Source organism: Phoxinus phoxinus, assembly GCF_949152265.1.
Source record: "Phoxinus phoxinus genome assembly, chromosome: 18".
Taxonomy (NCBI): domain Eukaryota; kingdom Metazoa; phylum Chordata; class Actinopteri; order Cypriniformes; family Leuciscidae; genus Phoxinus; species Phoxinus phoxinus.
Window position 1 is genome coordinate 4,014,478 of NC_136893.1, and position 18,394 is coordinate 4,032,871.

Sequence of the window (18,394 nt, forward strand, 5' to 3'; positions counted from 1 at the left end):
ACTCGCTCCCTCGGTCAAAATCGAGGGAACGAGGGTCTGTCCATATAAATGTCCCTCGTCCACTTCACGACTTGGAACGCACTTCAAAATGGCGGCAGGGATTCGCCCAAGGGGAAGTGCTTAGGGAAGTTCAAAAGTGGACTGGAACGCAGCCTGGGATATCAGCCATTCAGCGGTGGTTCAGATGTGTCAAGAGGGACGTAACGTCTCCGATCCCTTCAGGGAATGAGGGTTACATCAGTAACTAAGACGGTAGTTCGAAGATTGACAAATGGGTCCCTATGGAAAGCGCCACAGCCACTGAACCCTTACGAGAGTTGGAGACACAGATGCTGGCAAGCCGTAGCGTGCCCTTTTGGCAACTGCTCTCATATAGTCGTAACCTACCCAGCATCCCACGTAAGCCCAAAGAATAATAATCCTCCATGCCAACAGGACGAGGGACAAGGCTTACCATGGAGACGGTCGTTTCAGCTTTTCCTTTTACATGTTGTGTCATGGGAAGAGTGCTTCAGTTCTCAGTTACATTTCAGCCATGAGTCATGACCAGTGTTATTAATGCTGGGAAAGCATACCTAGTCCAATGGAGAGGGAATCTACGGAGGCCATTTTTAAAAAAAATTAAAGTTCCCTCCTCCTTCTTCCCATAACAACACACCTTCGCTACATTACTGAAATCAGTTTTACTATAAAATAACTCAATTTCTCCCAAGGTTTATTTCTCTATTCTGTCGCCTGATGGGGTTTTGATTGCTTGCCGCTGTCGCCTTTTTCGCCTTTGGCTTGCTTAGTTGTATGACATTTAATTTAATATTGAACAATAATATTGATCAGCCTGCATTGACACCATTATATGAGAACTGAACTGAGCTGGACGATCACATCACGGTTTTCTCCAGAGCTGCTATATATAAAAATGAACTAAATTAATAACTATTTTTTACAACAAAAATGAACTAAATTAAGAACTATTTTTTACAACAAAAATGAACTGAACTTACTTAAGCTGGACTGTGGCGCTATTTTCTTCTAGAAACAAACTTTGTTGCATTATTTTCCTGTTATCTCTGTAAAGCGGCTTTGAAACAATCGGTATTGTAAAAAGCGCTGTATAAATAAAGGTGACTATTAAAACAGCTCATAATTACATGCATTTTATGAGCTTACTCTTTAATTGTTCTAAAAAACTAAAAAAGTTAAAATTGTCCATGTAACCTCAGCTGCCTATCTGGGCCAGGACACTCCTGTAAAATAGATTTTAATCTCAGTGAGTCTTTTTTCCTGGTTAAATAAAGGTAAAAAAAAAAAAAAAAAGATAATCTTTTTTTCTTTTTTATAACAAACAAACAAACCAATCAATTAACCAAGACAAAGCTCTGCAGAAGAGGATTAGCAAATACTGGGAAAGTTGTCAGGTCAACTCCAGCCTTATAGTGGCACATTTTTCATGGGCAAGCACCATTCACATAGTCTTAAGCACAATATAAAGCTCTAGTTTTAGAACCAGAGTATTCCTCATACATATATAACTATCATTCCACCTATGCTGTAGCTTTAAAAAGGAGTCTTTAAAAAAAAAGAAAAGTATTTCGCCAAAGATATCAGGCTCCTGTCAGAGGAGAGGGCTACAAATAAACTACGTTAAGACCTTCTTTTCAGACTTCAACCATGCACTTCAAACATCAAGCATCTAACACCTTCCTCATGCAACATAGACAAAACAGCGGCTTTTGAGGATTTTGAGGCACCTGTGCGTGCCGAGACCCATTCAAATCGCTTTTCACGCGTGTCAAAATACATAAATGAACGACTTTGCTTAGGATGCATCGCAACACTCAGGAATCTTCTGAATACAGACATAATTTCCATAAACTCTCTCTATCCGGCACTCTTTGAGAGGAGTTCACTGTTAAGAGTCTTCATGTTAAGAGAAAGCACACTCATTAACTAGTACCCAGCAGGCAGGTTGCTATGTATAAAATCACCTCCAAGGAAAGTTCAGGGAGAAGGATTTTCTGCCGAGGCAATATGCGATATTGCACTCAGTTAATTGCAATTAGGTAATTTAATGTTTTCCCCAGAGATCCGATCATCTCATCTCTGCCCTCGCCATTCTGACTACTGAAACTTGAACCAAAAAAAGACAGCTGACAGTACATTTTGCAAGTGTATTTTGTGAAATAGTGCATATAAACCCAAGACTCTAGTGGCATGTTAGTACCACTATGATAATTGGAAGGTTCAACTAATGCCCTTTTACGAAGACTTTATTTTGTTTTTGGCCTCTACTGGAATAAGGTTTAACGCTAGAATGGTAAAAAAAAAAAAAACATTATTTTTCCCATATTCTCCATTGTTGTGGCTCTTCTCTTCCCAGTCTGTCAGTAACACTCTGTTTAGTTCCTGTCTCTATGAAGCCCCTCCTTCTGAAAAGCACACTGTGCTCTGATTGGTCGACTAGACTGGTGTGTTGTGATTGGTTAAGCGCTTCGAGTGTGTTTGGGAAATGTCCCGCCCCTTACCATAACCGCCAGTTTCAACACACTACTAACTAAATCAACCAGGCTCCGCCCCTTTATTCTGCGTATTAATTATTTCATTGAGGAATATTGTGACGTTTTCATTCCCGGAAGAAACTCAAGACTACAATATTTTCAGGGAGTTCAGAAACAGTGACACTGATATAGAGAATAACTCCCGCTGGAGAGACTTTTTGCTTTGGAAATTTGCAGAGCTTTTTCATCCTCAAACAGCAACATTACACAAAGGTGACAATGTAAACCAGCATAATGGGTCCTCTTTAAGAAAAACCCTCCTCTAACGTTCAGCTAGTGCTCAGGAATTGCAAGTGTTGGCACAATTAGTTTCTGTAAGGGTTGGAACAAGTCGGGAACATGCCGCCAGAGGTAAAGCTATTTGGTAAATATGACAGCTGTTGGCACAGGTCTCTCTCAACCTCAACCAAACACATCGGTCCACATTAAATCCACTCTGTTAAAAGGTTGTCGTGCAAACAAGCTCGTTTTTCAAAAATGCCATTGCTTTCCAGGGCGAGAAAATAACATGAGATGGCAGAAAGAGAAACAAAGTGAGATGAGATTTTGGTACTGGGACAAAGGTTGTACTTGGGCTTTGGTGTACAGTATTTGCCGTGCGCTTATTTCAGGATCCCGAGACACCGACAGCCAGCATGCAGATTTAGTGCCAGAACGAATCAGTCTCCTTTATAACCTCAGAGCCCTGTGCAATCAAAAGTGTGCAAACCCAAAACAAAACGCTTTCACAATCTCAAGTCATGCATGATGCACTTTGAAAAACGAAGTACAGTGATGTGTTATAGCAAGTCTGATTGAATTCCATTACAAGATTTTATCCCCAGAAAAAAAAATATTCTAATTTAAATATGTATAATATACAAAGCTCTGCAGAATAAAGGCCCATTCACATCAAGGATGATAACTATAATAACTAAATAAATAATTTTGCATTTAGAAGAATAGCAGAGTCCTCACCACAACGATAACGGCAGAGAGGAACGATAACGTTGGAGTCGATTTCAGAATTATTTTTCCAGCTGATGAATAATAAAAACATTGACAGCCAATCAGAATCCATCCTTCTTTAAAGCGCTTGAGCATTTAAAGTGACAGACGACAAAACTACAGCACGCACAGAACTATTGAGCATGGGTGTTTATGCTAAAATAGTTATCGCTATAGTTTTCTTTATAGTCAACGTTCTTGGTGTGAACGGGCCTTAACTCTGTTTTTATTCAGGGTAAGCAACAAAGTAGGAAGTACATTGACGTGTTACAGCAAGTCCAATTGAATTCCATTAAAATAATTAATCCTATAGGTCACAGTCTTTGGAAAAACGTGAGTTGAATCTGACCCGTTTTTCCCTTCATAGTAAAGAGTCATAGGAGACTGCAGCGACTTCATTGTTAAACCCTCATTAGACATGCTTTCTGATTAAAGAATGGGCAGTTCCTAATGAGGAGGTTGCAAGCAAGATTGGAGTCAGGTTTGCATTCGGGCAATTCAAGAGAATAACCATTTTAACATGGGTAAAGTTCATTTTGTTGATCTCCTGATTGCCAGAATGGACCCACAACCCAAGAAATTGGTGCAATAAAGGTTAGTAAGAGTTCCAGCATAACCACACCCACTGTGGAAAGAAGTAGCCAATAGGAATCAAGCTAGAGAAATTGACATATTTACCATTGGGTAACAGCTGTGGCTGCAGTGGCTGCTGTTGGACACTCCTTTCCTCTGCATACACACACACACATTACAAAAACACTGCTTAGTCTTCCAAGATTGACTTTTTTTAAACTTTATAAGACACCCTGGCCAGTCAAATTTAAGTTTTTAGTAACTTTGGTGCTCAAACTGACCCTTTTATGAAGCTGCAAGAGCAATTTACACTGCAAAAATGATGTTCTTTCTCTAGTATTTTTGTCCTGTTTTCCAGTACAAATATATAAATATTCTAAAATCAAGATACGTTTACTTGAAAAACTAAATTCCTTAAGATAGTCTTGTTTTCTGAAACTGACTCTACGCTTAAAACATGTCAGGAAAATTAACTTGTTTTCCCTCTGAATTAAATTGATCTTTCTTACTCCACTGGCATATTTTTCTTGTTTTAGACAGTCACTTCAATTTGATATTTTTTTCAGAAAACAAGACAATCTTAAGGAATTTACTTTTTTTTCAAGTAAATATATCTTAATTTAAGAATGTTAAGATATTTGTACTGCAAAACAAGACGAAAATACTGAGGAAGAAAGTCATTTTTTGCAGAGTAGTTCATAAACTCCCTGTCGAAAGACCAGCTTAAACCAATCTAAGGTTTGCAGGTACTGATTGTAGTTGGTTTAGAGCCCCAAACCCCACTTAAACCATCAAACGAGGCCAGCCTGATCAGTGGAAACCTGCTGGTTTAAGATGGTGGTGTTTTCAGCACTCGAATCAGTTTCGTACACTTTCGTACAGAGAATAACAAGGCCGAGTGTTAGTCTTCTCATGCAACACTCTCAGGTAAAAGAGTGAATCAACACGGAGCAGACAGCAGTACACTGCGAAAATGATGTTCTTCCTCAGTGTTTGTGTCTTGTTTTCCAGTACAAATATCGAAACATTCTAAAATCAAGATACAGTTACTTGAGGAGCAAAATAATATTAAGACTTGTTAGGAAATGTTTAGATATTTGTACTGAAAAACAAGCCAAAAACACTGAGAAAGAACATCAGTTTTTGCAGTGTAGACGCAGACCAGTTAGTGTGAGTCTGACTACAACCAGACACTTCATCCAAAATGAGCAGGAAGGCTTGATTTGATGTCATGCAGAGACAAATCGTGGCAATGATTCCCGCTGCAGTTCATCTAAGACATTCCATCACTTACCTGTGCTGTGACTTCTCGGTTTACATTTAAAGATAACCAAACTACCAAGTAAACAAAGTCTGTCTGACCAAAAGACAAAACACTAACAAAAATAAGTTCCAAGAATGTTTTGCTAATCTTCCCATTAAGTAATGAAAATGTTATGTCTAAACATACGCTGAACGTTAAAAAGGTTTTTACGAAAATGGAACATTCCATTTTCGAATTTTGCAAACATTCTAAGAATGTTACTTTTAAATGTTCTCGGAATGTTCCGTAGTAGCATTTAAAAAACGGTAACACTTTACAATAAGGTTCGATAGTTAACATTAGTTAATTACATTAGTTAACATGAACTAACAATGAACTGCACGTATAGGCTACAGTATTTATTAATCTTTGTTAATGTTAATTTAAAAATTTACTAATACTTTACTAAAATCTTGTTAACATATGCACTGTGAACTAACATGAACAGCTTTATTTTTATTAACTAACGTTAACAAAGATGAACAAATACAGTAACAAATGGATTGCTCATGGTTAGTGTTAAGTAATGTTAACTAATGAACCTTATTGTAAAGTGTTACCAAAAAAAAACCATTGAAACGTTTCAGACATTCTATTAACGTTAACGTTACATTAACGTAACGTTTGTTCATAACTTTGAGAGAACCTTGCCAGAACATTAGCCAAAGTTCGGAGAACGTTCCCTGTTAGATGGGGAACTTGCTTATGAAACAAACATTTTAAACAATATGATGCCTGGGGATTGTGTGTACCAGCCAGATGTGAGCATCTGTTTCGGATTAGCATCACTCTCAGGCTAAGAATCTCCACAACCCTTTTGTTTGCTAAGTGTCTTCTGAGGAAATGTTCGTGCAAATCTACTGGCTTATGCTTGTCGTTTGATTGCAGGATCACATGAAGATGCCTGGACCCATGTGGAAAAACACTTAGCGGTTAGCTGTTAGCTGTTAAATATATAGGATATATTAAGAGTGGAAAGCGAGCATCACTTACTACAGTACTTGCTACGAAGAAAACGTTGTGTACAGCCTACAAGAAGACATACGACTGTTAAGATTGCCGTGGCAGATTCACTATTGCTGGTTGTGTTTTTAAAGGGATAGTTCACCCCAAAAAATGAAATCCTATCATCATTTACTCACTCTCATGTTGTTCCAAAGCTTTCAGCCAACGAAAGACCCCTTTGACATTCATTATATTGAGAAAAAAACAGAAACATTCTTAAAAATATCTTCTTTTGTGTTCTACAGAAGAAATTCATAAAGGTTTGGAACAAAACGAGGATTTAAATGTTCGGCTAAACAACCCATTTAAGGTGCACTAGCATTTAAAAGTGTTGGTCAGTTAAAAAAGTCAAATAAATTAATAGAAAATAAAACAATTTGCAGGAGCAAGCACAGCCTAAGCTGCCCATAACTGCTGGTCTAGGATCAGTTTTCTCCGCAATAATAGTTTATTGGCGAAACAGATTCGGTCCGGTGCTTATCTGTGTTTACGCTCTTGAGAGCATCAAAGGTTTCTATTTACAAAGTGTTTATCCCTTAAACAGGCAAGAGTGGAAAATGATAAGCAAAAAATTATTCCATGTCATTTTCTATATCATCTGGACTTAAGTAAAACATATCCAAAAGAATTGTTTAAATTTTTTATACACTTTGGATTTTATGAGTTGTGACTCCTGAGTCGAATATTTAAAAAAAAGGACCAAGTCATTAATCTGTTAACTGTTACTGCCACTGCATGTTTAAAACAATTATATACTATACTTCACCTGATCTAATGTTGACAAATTATATATCATCCGAAAGCTTACAAACTCAGGATTCAGCCTGTGATAACGACATATTTCATAATTTATGATCAAAACCTTTTCTAATCTTGACAAAACACATATTTTCAGAAAGGTCTGAGTCTCAAGGTTCCATATTTTGTGACAGAAATTATATTTGGACAGAAATTTATTAATTTGTTATGGCAGAATGCATACAATTAAATTCAATGGTTACCTGGTGGCTATTTTTGGTATTACGCCTAAACAAAATCTAATGGGAACTTACATTTTTGTGAAATCAACTTTAAATTTGGAACACAACTTGGTTAGATATATGGCTTTGATTTTATAGTAATTTTATAGTAAAAAAATATTTTGTAAAAAAAGCAGCGTTGAGCAATGTAGCCAATCACAGACATGTCCGTTGATCTTATGAACGCAGTGGCCAATCAGAGGCGTTTAAGTTACAATCCACTAACCACTGAGTTTTAGTTCAGCGCTGAGTTCTGCATGCTCGCAAATCCTCTCATTATAACAAACGAAATGTAGACACAATGTAAATAAGTGATACCAGGTGCAATACAGACAACTTTATTGATTATAACAGAACTTTGTGAGATCGCGATGAACTAAGATGAGCAACAGCTTTTTTGCCAATGCCAAATCATGCATGCAGTTCAAATGAACAGTGGTTTGTGAATGTAGATGTTTTAATAACCAATAATTTTTGGGGGAGTATTTATACTGGGATTATGGCTAGGCGACATGAAACAATTTCATGGAAATTTCATGAACATACTGAAAAACTGATGGTTCTTAAATCCTAGATGAGACAAATCACAATGAAATGCCATCCGGGATCATATGATCATAAACAGGAAAATGACTATTAAAATATACAGATGCTGTAACTACAAAGTGCATCTTTATCCATTGATGAACATTCAAAAGTAGTCATTCTGACTAAATAAAATGTATTTCAATTGTTTTACCAGTGCCCAAGTCCATCACCACTTTTGAGAGTCGCTAACGGGACGGTGTGCGACTGCAACTGCCATTGAGACGAATGGGAACGCATTGAGGTATTATCTGTCAATAAATGTGGATGTGTGCGATTGGGTTTGTTTTATTGCCTTCCCATCTGCTCACTGTGCGCTTTCGAATCAAACTTCTTTGCTAAACCTGCCGAGGCAAAACTTCAGCGACCGATTGTGAAGGATGGAAGCCGTATAAAGTGCAAAAGTAATCAGAGCGGCTGAAATCCATCACTTCTGAAGAAAAGCAGTCAATGAGGATGAAGAGAGAAGGGTTTAGAGAATAGATGAAGCAGCTCAAGGAACACAAAAAGCCACCCAGTGAGATCAGAGTGATTGATTTTACTCGACCAATGTGCCATTTCAAGATTAAAGTCCCAGAACTATTGCGCAGAGGCACGAATCAAAGGATGTTAGGCTAAAAATGACAAGAGATCACTTAAAGCTATTCTGAGCAAAATTGTTTACACCTGTTCATAAGGATCCATATCGTATTAATGAGGTCTGACTAACAAAAATACATGCGATCTGACGCACTGATGCAAACGCTGAGCTATTTCTGCAAGGGTTTCTGGGCAAATCCATCCAGAGATGCTGAAGTGTTGGTCAGGCTCCAGTCACTGACCAAATCACTGCAATGGCATCTGGAAATGTCTTTAACACATGCTACGTCTGGTCCTCTCAACCATTTTGTTCGTAATATGTAGTAAACAACGTGAGGTGGGGATGGCAAGACTTGAAAAGAATGAAAAATGAAAGCTTGTGCTGAATGTTTCTTCGACTAGGACACTTTTGGCCGTGTGGACGTTTAGAAAATAAATTCCCTTAAAATACACTCCGACTAGTTTAAGTCATTTGTCAATTTGCAATTGCCAACAGTGGATTTTTTTTTACCATTATTCTGAACCAACACATTTTATTCCCACCACATCATTTAAAAAAATAAAATGGATAACTCCTTTTGTTGCTATGGATAATTTTATGCCAATGTTATGCATTTTATTCCAGCATAAATACACAGAAATTATTTCACTTTCTTCAAAGTTAGGCATAGTAAAAAATTACAACTTGACAATCATCTTCACACACACACACACACACACACACACCAAGGATGCATTAAACTGATCAAAAGTGAGAGTAAAGGCATTTATAATGTTACAAAATATTTATTTTTCAAATAAATTAATTTCTTTTAAACCATCTATTCATCAAATAAAATAATGTATTACACTTTCCACTAAAATATTATGCAGCACAACTGTTTTCAACATTGATATTAATATTGATATATTTTCTTGAGTATCAAATCATCACATTAGAATGATTTCTGAAGGATCATGTGACACTGAAGACTGGAGTAATGATGCTGAATATTCAGCTTTGATCAATCACAGGAATAAATTACAGTTTACAATATATTCACATAGAAATCAGCTTTTACAATATTACTGATTTTACTGTATTTTTTATCAAATAAATGCAGCCTTGGTGAGCAGAAGAGACTTCTTTCAAACGCATTACAAATCTTAAAATAGTAGTGTATATAAAAATATACTATTTGGTAACACACATTTTTAATATTGTGTTTGAAAAGTAGCAAATAAGTGCATAATAAAGTCACGGTAAAAAAGTTTCCACAAAAGCTTAAATGTGACTTTCATATCACAAAAAGTTTGAGTCTGTTTTATAAAAATCAATCCCCCAGGACATGAAAGTGGCTGTCGTTGAGGAAACATCCATCTCTCCTCTCTCCTCTCACCTTCTCTTATCATGCAACCGGTTTCCATCTCCTCAGGGGATTGTGGGTAGGCCACATCAATTACTCCGAGACTCCAGCCCATAGCTCAACAGGGGCTCATTAATAAGTTCAGCTTGTTTTATTGTGGCTTTCTGGCCTATTAGAGCCCGTGAGAGAGCGAGCCCTGGATCCCTGCGACCCTGACAGACTCACCGCACGCCTCTGGCCTCTGTGGCCTGAGCTTTACTCTTTCAGTTTTGTCTTCGGGGGCCGTCAGACACGCCACAGACGTCTCATTTGCGGAGCTGCTGGCAGGTTTTGGGGGGAACAGAGGGGTAATAATAGGGCGTCTGAGTGAGACCTTGACATAAGAGCTGGATCCAGTCGAGGAGAGCGAGTGCAAAAGAACGGATCAGAAGCCAGACTAACCACCGTTCGGTCGGGAAACAAGGTCCCTGATATTTAGGCTGCTGAAATGCTGCTTTTAAAGGGCTGTCTTTAAGAGTGTGTATGTTTGTTTCTATTTGGATGTGGCCGCTGAGAGGAGCGGTTGCTAACTTAAGGATTCATAATGCCATCCTGAAGTCTGCGGATCCGCTTGTTTTATGACTTTTCCAGCTGTTACGGCCAACGCTCCCAAGATCCATTTTCAGCTTCGGCTTACACAAACAGATAAAAAGTGTCTATTACATATGAGCATCAGTTTCTGACGCGGAGTAGCGGTAATAATGGCGATCCAAGTCAATGCGACTAAACAACATAAAAAAGTATTAGATATTCACTTAAATAAATAAATATTTATTGGTGATTCTCAAAAACAAATGTCCAGATATTAATAGAAATAGAAAAAAAATATATTAATTTGCTAAATTATTATTATTATTTATTTATATTATTTTTAAATTAAGCTAATGATCAATTAGAGAGAGAAAAATCATATGAGGTAAAGTAAGTCTCACTCTGACATTTATTGATAGTCTGATGACAAAATATAATAATAGTAATAATAATAGTAGTAGAAGTAGTACTAAAACTACTATTACTACAAATAATAATAATAATAATTAATATTATTATTAGAAATTATGCTGAAAAAGTAGCACAAAAATAACATCTAAAAATACAAAAAAAAACGAATTTATATACAATAAAATTCATTACGACTGAAATTATAATTACTATTATTATTATTATTATTATATTTCAAGAAATGTACGAGCGAGAAATGTCTCGTCTAAAACCTTGTCTCCTATATCTGGTACACAACTTATATTATATGTATTTGTGTATTTATTTAATTACTGTTCATGTTTTGCAACCGAGTAGTTTTGCTAAAAATAGTTCAATAAATATAATAGAAGTATATATAAATCGGGTAATTTCCCCAAAAAATGTTAACAGTAGTTTTTAAAATAATACATTAAAAAAAACTACTCTCTTAATAAAAAATACACAACTATGAATCAACACAAAATTATTTTTTTGGCACAGAGATTAATATTTCGTATGACATGCAACTCAGATTTGGCGTAAACAGCCGTAAGTCTGCTGTGGATCGCTAGTCCTTCAGGAATCACGGCTCAGTAATACAGAGGTCTGCTGTGATTGGTTGCAGTAATACAAAGCAAAGCTGTGATTGGCTAAAGAGGTGCAAAGAACAGCTGTGATTGACTCAGACACACTTTTTATTCAGGTCATAAGCTGCTGGGTGTAATTTAAAAAAATATATACTTAATGCTAATTATGCAGAGACAACTATAAGAAAACCAGCTTAGACAATCCTTATTTTTGCAAATTCGTTTGGTGACGCTACTGGCTCATAAATTACACACAGCATTGTGACCAAACAGTGCTCTTTAAGAACGTGAAAAGTCGAAGGGAAATGTGTTCAAGCAAGCAAGGTTAAATAGAAAAAAGACGAATAGAGCAGGAAGGCACATAACTCTTCACATTCAGTGATCTCGATTTCCTAAGTTTGATATATTGTCAAATACATCAAGTTTATACCTCATGCGTAAGTGTCTTTCTGCGCTCAACTTTCTGTTTATAGCTCCCACGATGCATGTAAATCCTCATCCGTGACTAGACTAATGGAAACACTAACATATGTATGTAAATGAAGCGTAACTAAAGGACAATGTGCTCACTGTCAAACACTTGAGGTGCACAGAACAGCCCATTTCGCACTGTATGTTGTGAACGTTGAGTGAAACTCTGAGATTTGGTTCCACCGCATAAAATCAAGCCAAACTCTGGACTTAACAGAGCATTAAGTTTAGAGTTTCCATTAGAAGTCTCTTAAAGCCAATGCCTTTGCTTTAAACAGTGTCTGCAGCTCACTTACAATATTTGAAAGTCAATGTGAAATCAAAATCAACCATATTTACTTAACAATTCAGTAAGAAAATCTTCATATTCTTTCAACAAATGTAATTACGTCTAAAACTATTTTCCTTTTGGCTGATGTTATCAATGACCCTTATTTTCCCATCACCTGGCAACAACTTTTTTCCAGTCCAAACAATTGACTGTGGATAAAATTGGTAAAAACAAGCAGCAGATTTCTTTACTCTAGTTAGAGTCGTGTGTTGCAGTGCGAGTGTTCACTAACCTACACAGGTCTTCCCATCAGAGTGAAGCGCAAACTTCATGTGGCAGGAACATCTGGGCCCGTGGTCCGTCTCCTCACAGATGTGCTGACAGCCACCGTTACCATAGTTACACGTCACTAGTCAAGAACATCAACATTAAGAGATTAGAGATCATTAACTTCTAATCACTAACATCTATCAACCCATTCATCCATCGTTCTATTTATCATTTCATCTATCTATCTATCTATCTATCTATCTATCTATCTATCTATCTATCTATCTATCTATCTATCTATCTATCTATCTATCTATCTATCTATCACATTTGCCGTAAAGATTGGGAATAATTTTATATATGCTGCTCCTGTAACTTATGAGGTACCTCAGGGCTCTATTTTAGGGCCGTTACTTTTTTCCCTTTACATGATTCCGCTGGGCTCTATATTTGATAAATATGCCATTTCATATCATAGTTATGCTGATGATACGCAGTTGTATCTTCCTTTTAAAGCAGGAAGTAATGAGGCTGAAAATTGTCTGCTGGATTGGCCTTGAGGAGGTGAAACTTTGGATTAACTAAAAGTTTATAATGTTAAATGACAAAAAGTGATACATTTTTGGCAATATATGTACATTGTGTCCACCAGTAAAGAGTATGGGCCAGTTTTAAACCATAAAAGGTCATGCCACTAACTTAGTTTCTTTCAATTAAAACATTTAAATCAGTTTTATCAAAGAATTATCTTGAAAAAGCTATACATGCTTTTATATCTTAGCAGCTGGATTACTGTAAATCATTACATGCAGGGTGGTCAGTCGTCCTTGTCAGGGTAACAACTTGTTCAAAATGCAGCGGCCAGACTGCTGACAAATACTAAGAAGAGAGACCGTATAACTCCAATTTTGGCCTCTTTTCACTGGCTACCGATAAAACAACGGATTACGTTCAAAGTTTTGTGATTTGCTTTTAAAGCCATCTGACTCCAGAGTACATCAGGGATCTTTTAAACAATCAGTTCTCCGCAAGATTGCTTGATTTTGCTTAAGATTCAGCCCACACGTCTTAAGTGTAGAGGTGATCGTGTTATCTATCTATCTATCTATCTATCTATCTATCTATCTATCTATCTATCTATCTATCTATCTATCTATCTATCTATCTATCTATCTATCTATCTATCTATCTATCTATCGTTCTATCTATCTGTCCGACCATCCATCCATACATCCATCTATTTGCCTGTCCGTCAGTCCATCCATCCATCCATCCATCCATCCATCCATCCATCCATCCATCCATCCATCCATCCATCCATCCATCCATCCATCCATCCATCCATCCATCCATCCATCCATCAATCAATCTACTCACATTTACAGTCTCGGCTGTTCTTGGTGAGCTGAAATCCCGGTCTGCACTCACAGGCGATGGATCCTTTGGGCGTCTCTCTGCAAATGTGGGCACAGCCGTGATTTTTATCCATGCAGGTGGGCACGTCTTTAGTTCCATTAAAGCGCACTGTAGAACATTAAGAAGGGGGGGGGGGGGGGGGGAGACATAAATTATGATTCCTTTACAAAACAGAAATATCTGAATGGTTTACAAATGTCATGCAATAAATCACTTTATATTTATTTGTTTCTAGGTTTATCACATTGCTCCAGGTAGCTCCACGCACAGTGAAATCTCATTGGTCCAAAATCCTGTTCCACATACACTACTAGTCAAGTTGAGTCGGTTGTTTTTGAAAGAAGTCTCATACGCTCATTTCTGTAATCAAAAGTAATATTGTGAAATATTATTATTATTTAAAAAAAGTTTTTAAATGTGAATATATTGTAAAATATAATTTATTCCAGTCTTCAGTGTCACAAGATCCTTCATAAATCATTCTAATATGATGATTTGATGCTCGAGAAACATTTCTGATTATTATCAATGTAGAAAACAGTCGTGCTGCTCAATTTTATTGTAGAAACTGTGATATTTTTTTCAGGTTTCTTTGATGAATAGAATGTTCAGCATTTATTTAAAATCTTTTGTAACACTGTATAAGTATTTACTGTCACTTTTGATCGTTTCAATGCATCCTTGCAGAGTAAAAGGACAATTTCAGGAATGAAAACTTACTGACCTCAAACTTTTGAACGATAGTGTATATGTATATCAACAATCAAATATATTTTGACTGGCTATGAATTTGTTGCTTTGCTCACCATTTTCAATTTCAGAAAAAAACCTGTTTAGGAAACAGTTTGATTACTAATGCATGACAAACAGTTACATTTCCTTCAGTTTATACCACAAGTCTGAGCACACACACATATCAACAGACCTACTGTATGAAAATAAAAAAGTTTGTGATCTCATTTATCAATGTATTCCAAATATTTGCATACATTTACTCCATTGTTTCACTATTGTATCACTATACACCTTCAAGCATATACAAGATCCCCGGCTCGGTTCAAAGTCATCATGAAACAGAAGTTGCAATTATCTTTTCTTCTCTATTGTGGCGTATATCCGAGTGAAACGGCTTCTCAAACAAGAACAAATGTAGGGCGGGACTTGTGGAACTGATTGGATGGTTGTGATTTGCTATTGGTCGATCTCATGTGAGTGACAGGTTGCCCCGCCTTCAAAATCAGAAAAGAGATGTCGCTACAAGAGGGAGGGGAAGTTGTTTCCATAATAAATAATAATTGTCATTAATTTTTGATTTCATTGAGACTTTAAGAGGATTGGGACGTTTGGTTCGGCTCGGTGAGAAAAGTGTCAGCCGTTCAGAACCAGAGGAACTGGGTGAGTGTTGCTTTTCTTTGACTGACCCCAGATCAGACTCATGTTCACCAGTGTTTGAACAGTAAGAGGAGAATGAAAGCACCCCTCTGACTTCAGACCCCAGGACGCATCTGTGTCAACAGACCCGCGGCACCCTGGGAAAGCAGCACACTGAAGGGAACATCTATACCCAGAGAAAACAGCTTATATCACATTTATCCGACAGGAGTCAGTTACATATGCAGCCAAACTTGACAGATATTTTACAGTAAAAGAAAAACGGGAACAGGAAAATATATCAGTAATATTCAAAATGCCTTGCAACTGCATTCTACTTTTTTGTAAAAGTATGCAAAACAAAATACGTTATGCAATGCTGATAATTTAAACAGTAGTATGATACATTGTTGGCACATGACCTTCTCATGCGCATGTGAATGGCATCCAATTCAGTGTTGTTCTTGCTAACTAACACTAAAAAGGTCGTTTTCGTTAACTGAAATGAAGCTAAAATAGAATTTAAAAATAAATATTAGATGAAAAAAAAATAGTTAAAGCTAAATGGGAATATTAAAAAACGAATTAAAAAGACAAAAGCACATTACAGTATCACTAAGAATTAGACTAAGACTAAAATGAACACTGTAAAAAATGCTAATTCAAAATATGAATAAATACTATAATAGTATATATAAATAATACTAAAATAACACCTCTCAGAAATAAAAACACTTATTGTGCATTTTTAATTCTTTAAAAACGGAAATTCAATTAAATAATTTAACATGTTTTAAAAACATAACGGCTGATATTTTTTCATTTTAGTGCATTTCGACGCATGACTGGTGTATACTTCACATTTCAGCCTATATTCTGTGCACACAGAAAATTACACATATGAATTTTACAGAAATAATACGGTAGCATGCAATTCCCAACATTGACTCTACATTTTAAATGTGCATATCTACTTATTATGGTTATTCAGTCAACTTCCAAACACAGCTCATCTCTTAACAGGTTTGGTCAGTCAAAATGCTTGTAATAAAATCTAGCAGTTTAGGCCTCAAATAACAACACTGAGAGCAGAAATACACTTTTACAGACACACACACACACACGTAGACCCCGAGGCCAGTATTTTAGCAGCTTTACAGGAAACCTTTCCCCTCCACACATGAAAAGCGCTGACAAATGTGGACAGAGGGGCGACAGGACTGAATGTTTTGCTTTCAATTGGTAATTCACAACCTTTCACATCTGCCGGCATCACTTTGATTAATTAGAACCTTTTGTTTTCCATTTCTTCTGCCAGAAAACAAAATCGGACCATTTTTTATTCTCGCTGCTCCTGGGAACTGATGTCTGAGGAACTTTCCAATTTCTCTAATTCATTCTCTGGGTCTAAATCTCCCCCGTTCTGGAGCCGTGAATGATAATGCGCTTCAACGTCAGCGTCCTACAAAACTTGAGCTTTGAGAAAAACGGCTTGTTGTGCCGCATATTTGCTCGATTGATTCCCTGGTAAACCACCGACTCCATACATAAGGCCATTTCACGTGACTCAGCGTTAATGTTGCCATGTTTATGCCAACACATTAAACTCTAAACAAAGCATAAAAAACCCACCAGAATTCAAATAATTTCAACTTTAGGCCCTTTGTTACTGACCTTTCAAAGCACAACCAATTAACGGGTTTAACGGGTACAATTAACGGATACAACTTTGCTCATAAGTTTGTGATGTGTGGCGTCATGATTTTGCAAAGTTTTGCTCTTAAATATGAGCTTTTTAATCATATTAGGGAATTTTACGTTTTAACAGTTTTCACTGTTATACGGTAGGGGGGCGCTATTGCACATCACATGGATCAAAACACAGGCGAAGAAGAAGAAGAAATTAGCGAGATCATATGCAAGCAGATGCATTATGTAAAATAATGTGATCATCAACATTAAACTATGTTTACTATATCATACCTAATGTTATGGAATAAAATGTCGACCAACTTGTGAAGCTTTGGAGGTGTTGATGGACTATATCTACTTCATATATGTTTTAATCTGTTCTGAATCTGATCCATCCAGATGTAGTCTTTGACAAAAACGTGATTTCTCAGCTTTTTGCTCCAAATGTTGCTTTTTTTAATGAAACTTACCCACATTCAGTTATTGATAAAAACAGAAAGCATGAAGCTTGAATAAAACTTTCTTTTTGTTTGTTTATTTTTGTCTAAAAGCAGAGGCTCTTTCCTTTCTTTTGATATATTGCATGTTCAGATATAAATTGAAAATATTCTGGGTGGTTAGATTATGCACAAGGCAGTTAGATTATGCACAAATCTTTTTAAATGATCTTGTACAAGTGTTATGTCAGGTACTATGTACTATGTTAGTATTATCAGGAAAAAATGACATCACATTGTTCAGTTCTGAGCTCAAACACACTACTGTTCAAAAGTTTGGGATCAGTAAAATTTTTCTTTTTCTATTTAAAAAAAAATATTTTAATTCAACAAGGATGCGTTACATTGATCAAAAGTGACAGTAAATACATTTATAATTCCCTATAAAAATGCTGTTCTTTTGTTTCCAAAAACAATATGAAGCGGCACAACCGTTTTCAACATTGATAATAATCAGAAATGTTTCTTGAGTAGCAAATCAGCATATTCGAATGAATCATGTGACACTGAAGACTGGAGTAATGATGCTAAAAATTCAGCTTTGGTCACAGGAATAACTTAACTTTACAATATATTCACATAGAAAATGTTCAATATTTACTTTATTTTTGATGAAATAAACTCGTCCTTGGTGAGCAGAAGAGATTTTTGAACAGTATGTGTACATGTTTCCCTGCTACCTCGTAAAACACATAAAACCACCTTTTCATGACCAGATCTTCCACGCTTTTCATGTGGAGTCATGCGAAAGGCCTTTAATGAGAGAAAGAAGGTGTGCGGGTCACTTTACGTGGACCTAAAAAATGAGACGTAAATCATGCAAGTTCAAAACCAGTTGAGAGAGAGAGAGAGAGAGAGAGAGAGA

At 36.5% G+C, this 18,394-nt stretch overlaps 1 protein-coding gene across 2 annotated transcripts in view; it reads right to left on the bottom strand.

Moving 5' to 3' along the window:
* The window catches only part of scube3 (signal peptide, CUB domain, EGF-like 3), a 128,194-nt gene that overhangs the window by 46,977 nt on the left and 62,823 nt on the right, over nt 1-18,394 (bottom strand). The window contains exons 5-7 of one of the 2 annotated variants that reach the window (XM_079588684.1): nt 13,931-14,077; nt 12,576-12,692; nt 4,221-4,271 (exon numbers count right to left, since the gene is read on the bottom strand). In XM_079588684.1, the coding sequence (XP_079444810.1) occupies nt 4,221-4,271; nt 12,576-12,692; nt 13,931-14,077 (315 nt within the window). The remainder of the gene's footprint in view (nt 1-4,220; nt 4,272-12,575; nt 12,693-13,930; nt 14,078-18,394) is intronic. The other variant, XM_079588685.1, reaches the window with a different exon arrangement.